Source organism: Coturnix japonica, chromosome 2, assembly GCF_001577835.2.
Source record: "Coturnix japonica isolate 7356 chromosome 2, Coturnix japonica 2.1, whole genome shotgun sequence".
Lineage (NCBI taxonomy): Eukaryota > Metazoa > Chordata > Aves > Galliformes > Phasianidae > Coturnix > Coturnix japonica.
In genome coordinates, this window is record NC_029517.1 from 117,589,028 (window position 1) to 117,596,696 (window position 7,669).

At 55.1% G+C, this 7,669-nt stretch overlaps 1 protein-coding gene across 3 annotated transcripts; it reads left to right on the top strand.

Annotated features, from left to right (window-relative positions):
• Window positions 1-2,484: 2,484 nt before the first annotated feature.
• Window positions 2,485-7,264, top strand: KLF10 (Kruppel like factor 10). Of its 3 annotated transcripts, none has more exons than XM_015856156.2 (4): window positions 2,485-2,677; window positions 3,619-3,858; window positions 3,969-4,782; window positions 5,785-7,264. In XM_015856156.2, exons 1-4 carry the CDS (start codon window positions 2,600-2,602, stop codon window positions 6,042-6,044), a joined length of 1,392 nt encoding a protein of 463 aa, XP_015711642.1. In that variant the 5' UTR covers window positions 2,485-2,599; the 3' UTR covers window positions 6,045-7,264. The 3 variants fall into 3 exon arrangements, with proteins under 3 accessions (XP_015711642.1, XP_015711643.1, XP_015711644.1); XM_015856157.1 differs by lacking the exon at window positions 2,485-2,677 and adding an exon at window positions 3,176-3,280; XM_015856158.2 differs by lacking the exon at window positions 2,485-2,677 and adding an exon at window positions 3,354-3,509.
• The last annotated feature ends 405 nt before the right edge of the window (window positions 7,265-7,669 follow it).

Consider the following 7,669-nt stretch of genomic DNA (forward strand, 5'->3'; position numbering starts at 1 on the left):
TGACCACTCACAGTGGAATGAGGCTGTTTTCTGACTGGTGATTATAATCGTTCCAGCTGCAAAACACATGCACATACAAACATTACAACATCGATGTTGCTTTTACAAACGTCTGGTGTCATCAAATAAACAACAACAGCCTTCAAGCACCCAATCTTAGATGAATCCCACCCCCAAAGTGGCTGGGTACAGTTACATTCACTTTGCTGTCTGAACCAGAGAACAAGCTGGGGCTGAGGGCCATGCGGTACAGACTGACCTGCTTCCCAGCTGCTCAAATAAGGGTCCTTTGGAGCAGATGATTTGCACCCATGAAACGAGCAGCACCACGAGGCCTGTGCCGGAGCTCTACCCACTCCCAGGTCTCCTTGGCCTCCCTGCCCAGCACACTCACCAGCACAGGCCTCCCCACACAGCCCTCAGCTGCTGTTTTGCAACAGATACGTGTACGGACACCTGCAGCCTTCCAGGCATTGACCTCATCTGCGGTCCCTTCTTCCCCTTGGGGAGAGGAGACTTTGGACTTAGAGCAGTTGACTGAAGGGATTGTCCCGCTCTGCGCTGTGCAGCCTCACCTGGAGCACTGGGTGCAGCTGGGTGTCACAGCGCAGGAAGGAGATAAAGCTTAGAGCGCATCCAAAGGAGGGTACAGAGATGGGGAGGGGTCTGGAGAGCGAGATGGATGAGGAGTGCTGAGGCCACAGGAGCAGATGCCACCAGTAATGCGTGTTCACCAAGTAGGGACAAGGCACTGCTCTCAGTTTCCCTGTTGTCAGGGCATCACTGCACCTCGCTATGGCTCTCACAGCCCCCTCCTTGCTGCTGCAGCTCCTGCAGAGCGACTCGTGGTGGGACTGGGGTGCAGTGTGATCCCAAGGATGCTGAGGGACAGAGGAACTTAAACCTTGACACAGTGAGCTGTGAGACCAGGGTGTACATCCCCAACATGCTGAGCTTCAGGGATGAGGTGTGTGCCCTGCAGTCTGGGCTGCAGGACCGAAGCCAGCCGCAGGGAGGCTCAGTTCTTGCTGTGCTGCTAGCGACTATCTGAGCTATCAGCGTGGCACAGCCGTGACTCTCATGACATCTCTTTAAATGAGACACAAGGCCTTGAGCTCCCTAACGCATGCCCTTAGTTCTGTGACGTCTCAAGGAAAATAATCAATTACCAACAACGAGATGATTGCTTACTTCTTTATTTGGAGGTGAAGAAATGCTGTTACCTTTGGTAGGAGGAGTTAAGTCCCTGCTGACTTCCATGCCACATCAGTATGTCAATGGGACGCCCTGCTCACACCATCTGCTCCCCTCGAATTCATCCTGGAGATGCAGCAGCTATTGGGGCACTGTGTAACGAGTAACATCAGTTTGGGCAGGGAAAAGCCAACAAATGTGTGATGCTTCCATCGGGAGAAGCACTTATCACAGCATGAACAGGTGGCTCTGTCAGCTGCACGAGCTTGCTCCACAGTGCTTCATCTTAGTTCAGAGTCTAAGGATCTGATTTCTTTCTTCTTTAACAGTAATTTCAATTGGCTGTTGGGTTATATTCAGAATGGTTAATTCAATCATGACACCCATAGAAGTACCCATGGGAGGTTTAAAATAGCCATTCATGCCATTTCATCAGCACAATGTGGCTTATTGTAGAATTGTAGAAGCCCAGTCTCCAGAATAAAGGAGCTGCTTATGGCTCCTCGCAAATTCTATATGCCAAAGCCAAGGTAGGTGGCAGGTGATGGTGTTGTGTAGGGTGGAGCAGAACAGCGCTACAGAGTCACAGAATGACCCGGGTTGGAAGGGACCTCAAGGATCATGTAGTTCCAACCCCCCTGCCTGGCAGGGCCACCAAACATACACCTTTACTAGATCAGGTTGCCCAGGGCCCCGTCCAACCTGGTCTTGAACACCTCCAAGGACGGGGCATCCACAACCTCCCTGGGCAGCCTGTTCCAGGGCCTGACCACTCTCCTAGTGAAGAACTTCCCCCTAACATCCAACCTAAATCTTCCCTCTTTTAACTTAAAACCATTTCCCCGTGTCCTGCTATTGTCAGCCCTTTCGAAGAGTTTACTCCCCTCCTGGGAGTAAGTTCCCTTCAGGTACTGAAAGGCTGCAATGAGGTCACCCCGCAACCTTCTCTTCTCCAGGCTGAACAAACCCAACTCCCTCAGCCTGTCCTCATAGGGTCGGTGCTCCAGCGCTACCACAGAGCGCAGGAGCCAAAGAGCAGTTCGGTCTCCCCATGCTGAGGACTGTTCCTCTCAGTGGCTCCAGGACACAGCACCACGACGACGTTTCCACAGTGCTGTGGTCCCACACCGCCTGTCCCCTGTGGCACAACCCCCCCCTTCCTCCCCATCCCCCGGGGCGCCGTGACCTCACTCGGAGGCTGCGGCCGCCCCCGCCCGTTGGCGGCTGACTCAGCTCCGGGCCACGCCGCGCACAGAGCCGGGCCACGCCGCGGGGCAGCCGCCGATCACGCGCGGGGCGCCCCGCTGCCATTGGCCGCCGACACACACACCTTTACCGCCCATTGGCCGCCGGGACGGCGACGCTCCGCCCGAACGCGAGGGGAGACGGAGCCGCCGCCACCTGAATGGGAGCGGCGGGCGGGGAGAGGAAAGCGGAGCGGGAACGGCGGGCAGCGAGGGGAACCGGGACCGAGCGGGTAACGGTACGGTAATGGCACCGAGTGCGGGGGGTGCGGGAACGGAGATACGGCCAGGGCGCCTCGGGGCGATCCGGGAGAGAGGCACGGAGCCACGGGGAACCGGCGGAGATATGGGGTGGGACGGGCGGGGGAGCGGCGGGTGAGAGCCGGGTACGAGGCGGGGAGCGGCGGGTCGGAGGCGCGGGGCGCTGCCGGCACTGCGGGCGGGGAGCGGGGGGTCGGGCGGCCCCGCGCCGGGCAGCGGGTCGGGCTGAGCGAGCGGCCCCTCCACTGCCGTGTGTGTGTCCGCGGACACGGCCACGCTCCGCTCCGTTCCCTCCCCGCTCCGTTCCCTCCCCGCTCCGTTCCCTCCCCGCTCCGTTCCCTTCCCGCCCCACTCCGTTCCCGCTCCCCGCTCCGTGCTGGGCGGGGCGGCGCTGGCCGAACTGTGCTAAAGGTCGCGTTGCGCTGCTGGCAGCAGCCGCCGATCACGCTTTGTTCGCGTGCCCCCGCCCCGGCCGCGCCTCGCCCTGCGCAGCCAATGGGGGCGGGGTGGGGGCGGGACGGGGTGCGCCGAGGTGACGGTGGCGGGCGCCCAACGGCTGCCGGGGATGGATGGGGATGGGGGTAGGGATGGGGATGGGATGGGGATGTGGATGTGGATGTGGATGGGGGTAGGCTGGGGGACGGAGGGTGTGGGCTCCGTCCCGTGCTGCGTTGTGTTGCTCCGAGCTTTCAAACGCAACAGGATGAGATAAATGAAACCAAGTGGGAGCTGTGAGGTGTCACTGCGCTGCGCCATCCTCACGGCAGGGCACATCTCCACACTGATGACTTAAAGCATCCTGTACAGAGGGCAGTGTAGCCGTACCCTGTGTCACCACGCAGGTTTCCTCGCATGAGGCTCTCGGTGCTGTTTGCTTTAACCACAGAGTTAAAGGCTTATTGAACTCTGCCCCAAACAGGAAGAAGAAATGGAGCTGCTGGCTGAGAAGCAGGGAGATGCTCGGCACTTCTGGAACAGCACCCCTGAGAAAGGCGATTACGAGGCCGTCGAGGCCCTGATCTCTATGAGCTGCAACTGGAAGTCTGACCTGAAGAAGCATCCAGACGTGAGACCCATCACCCCAGCCTCTGACATGTCGGAGGAGAGCGATGAGACCCTGCTTCCTGGAGCGGCTGACTTCAGCACCATCCCCACATTTGTAAGTGCTTCCCATGTACATGCTCATTTCTTGGTGTCTGTGAGGCAGTAGTTGGTAACGCATGACAGCAGGTTGTTAATTGTCTCCCCTGATCTCACCTCTTCCCGCAGTGCCTGACCCCCCCGTACAGCCCATCCGACCTGGAGCTGTCCCACACTACCCCCACACCTCGCGGAGAGGCTGAGCTGCGTGCACCCAGAGCCCTGAAGGCCCAGGCGACTAGCGTTATTCGCCACACGGCCGATGCTCAGCTCTGCAATCACAAAACCTGCCCGGTGAGAACGGCTAGTGTGCTGAAATACCAGGATGGTGCTTCGTGGGACACCGATAGCAAACGGGACAGCAAAGCAGAGTGCTCGGCTATGGCACTGAGCAGAGCAAGCTATGAAAGCAGACGATTGCCTGCTGCAGAAACTGCAGAGCCAGCTGCCAGCCCAGAGTGCTCAGCAAAGCCTGCGGTCAGCAGGCATCCGTCTGTCTCTGGGTCAGCGCAGCAGCCGGCACCGCTGGCAGCCCCATGCCCTGTCCCGGGAAACGGAGCCCCCCCCGTGCCGGTGATCTGCCAGATGGTCCCACTGCCCACCAGCAACTCTGTAGTGACTGCCGTGGTGCCCGGCGCTGCAGCCAGCCGGCCGCCTGCGCTCTGCCAGCCCATGGTGCTCATGGGCACGCAGGTCCCCAAGGGAGCCGTCATGTTTGTTGTGCCCCAGCCAGTTGTGCCAAGCACGAAGGCGCCGATCCTCAGCCCCAACGGCACAAGGCTCTCCCCTATTGCCCCCGCTCCTGGCTTCGTACCTTCTGCAGCCAAAGTCACTCCTCCAGTTGATTCTTCGAGAATAAGAAGTCACGTTTGCAACTACCCGGGCTGTGGGAAAACTTACTTCAAGAGCTCCCATTTGAAGGCTCACGTCCGAACACACACAGGTTGGTCGCTCTTTCTGGCTGTTAAAGTTAATGTGAGGGTGCAGCTGTATGCACCACTTGTTAAGAATCTCGTAGATACTGGGTTTGTTCACGGAGCATATTGTGGGGCAGCAATGAAAGGCTTCTTTCCCATTGTGTGCATTTTAATGCCACCTAATCTGCGAGAGGAAACACCCCGGGGGGGAAGTTGATTCAGCAGTTTGTGCTGGCCTTGCTCCATGTCAGCAGGCAGACAGCAGCGGATCTTACAAGCACTGCGAGCAGGGCCTTGCCCAAATGTAGAAAGGGCTTTTCTGTAGTTACAGATTCCTTATTAGGCTTCTACACAAGAATGCCTCTGTGAGAAGTAGGTTAAGGTTAACTTAGAAGGGATTCTTCTATGAGCAAAAGCAAGTGTCCAATCAAAGCTATCCCCGCTTTGGTTATCTCTGAGCAACTTCTCCGTGTCTCAGCTCTTATTCTCAGTAGCAAAAAAGAGACTCACAGTGCACTGCCAGGGCTGTTACATGGAAATGGGGCCAACGTTGTTACGGGTTAAATTAAGGGGAAGCATGTTGGTCACGCTGAGGCACCATAATCTGTGGCACCCGTGGAGCTCAGAGCTGAAATCAGCCCAGTGTGGAGGCATTGAGAGCATCAGGTGTTCAAGGAACGACTGGATGTTGTGTTGAGGGACATGGTTTAGTGGGAGCTATTGGTAATAGGTGAACAGTTGGGCTGGATGATCTTTTAGGTCTTTTCCAACCTTGGTGATTCTATGATTCTATCTCAGTTTGTTTTCCAGAGGACTTTACACACCTGCGGTACTACTTAGTATTGATGATAGTGAGTCTGCGGTGTTTGAATGTGACAAAAGATGTATGAGCATTTCATATGTATAAAAGTAATGAAGGTTTATATGGCACTTGGTTGTAACAGAAACGCTTTTCTCTGTAAGTCATCTGCTGACGGCCAAGCCAATAGCGCTGGTTGCTCAGTGGGTCTTCATGGCTTTCCTTCTAGGAGAGAAGCCCTTCAGCTGCAGCTGGAAGGGCTGTGACAAGAAGTTTGCCCGCTCGGACGAACTGTCGCGGCACCGCAGAACTCACACGGGAGAGAAGAAGTTTGCCTGTCCCGTGTGCGAGCGGCGCTTCATGCGCAGCGACCACCTGACCAAGCACACGCGGCGGCACCTCTCGGCCAAGAAGCTGCCCAGCTGGCAGATGGAAGTGAGCAAATTGAATGACATCGCCGCACCACCTTCAACGGCGGCCGCGCAGTGAAGGGACTCAGTTGGAGGATGGCGAGTAACTTGTCACTGGGGTATGCCAGTATATACACAAAATAAAGAAAAAAAGAATTAAAAAAAAAGCTTTTGCTGCAGGTCTGAGGGCCTCCAGTGGCAGCTGCTGATGGCTGCGCTGCAGGGAGGCGCAGGAGGTCTGTGTGCAGGGACACAGCGTGGGGCTGAGAGTTGGGCTGGCTGGAATGACGGGTGTCGTTTGCACTGGTGAGGAGAGAGGGAAGGTTTTAGAGCAGAGCAGCATGTCATGCAGGTTTTGAATTCAGCAGATTATTCGTATATGCTATATATATATATATATTTATATCAGTCAGGCATCAGCATTGCTGAAGGTTTGCCGCTGATGCTTGAAACCAGCACAGATTTTAAGTGTTGGTTGCGAATTTCCAGTACAATGTAGATTAAACAGACAGCAATGTGCAGGCACAGGCTAGAAAGCACAGTGTGTATCTGCAGGAGGAAATCCAGATGGGTTTTCCTACTTGTGCTGCCTTTTATTGGCAGGTGGGCTCATTAGATTCCCGGTCCCAGTGGTTCGGTGCCGTGCTCTGCGAGCTGTGGGGCCTGGCCTGCAGTTGGTGCCAGGGGCACCTTGTGGGCAGTGCGAGGCAGGAGGTGGGGAAATGTCTGTGAATCCTCATTGGCTTTGTGATATTTTCCTGGCTTCTTTTGAAAGCTTTGTGATAATTACAACTGGTTACACTGAGGCATCGTACGGTGCTTCTGCTTTTGTGTTGCTTACAGTTTCCTTCGTGCCCTCTCAAAATTCCATAGCACTGCATTCTTTCTTAAGTAGATCCAGTGTGCTGGTAAGGAGAAACAGTGACACTGTGAGCTGCTTGGGTTGACTGAGACACACAAACAAGAGCCTTGGGCTTCTTGGCCGTGTTATCCTTTGCAAGATGGTTTATACTAAAAATGAGGTAAGGATGTGTTATGTATTGTATTACATTAGAAAGTTGTGATTTGCAGAGTTCCACGAGGCAGTAAAGACACGCCTTAGAACTGAAGCTGTATATTTTGTGACGAATAACACGTCAGTTTCACTCTATTTTATCCTATTACGCCGAGGACACCTATCAGAAAGCGAACCATTTGAAAATAGTGGATTAGATACGCTCTTTGTGACTACTTTAAAGATTTGCACATTTCTTATGTTGTACTTTATACTTTGTTTACAATAAAAGCAATTTTCTTTAACATGGACTTCTTTTCTTCATATCAGACCTTGGTCGTGTCCGCCCCTTTGGGGGAGGTTTCCCTCACAGGGAAGTACAGCGCCCATCAGCGCTTGCTCTGCCTGCTGAGCCCCATCTGCCTCACCCTCTGATTTATGAGCTCGGTGAGGCAAACAGGAGTGGAATTTGAAGTCTGCACTTAATGCTTGGAATACTTTTCCCCTCCCTACACTTCGTCCTTCCCCCGCTTTTCCACCAGGCACCCAAAAATAAACATCCTTATGTTTAAGGGTTGCTGCGGTGCTGGTTGCAAGTGATTGTGTTTCTGAGGCTGGTGGAACCGCACCGTCCCTGCAGGGTGACACACAGCCCACGTCACTTGTGGCCGAGCCATCAGGTGGAGGTGGCAGCCACCACCTGTGCAGCG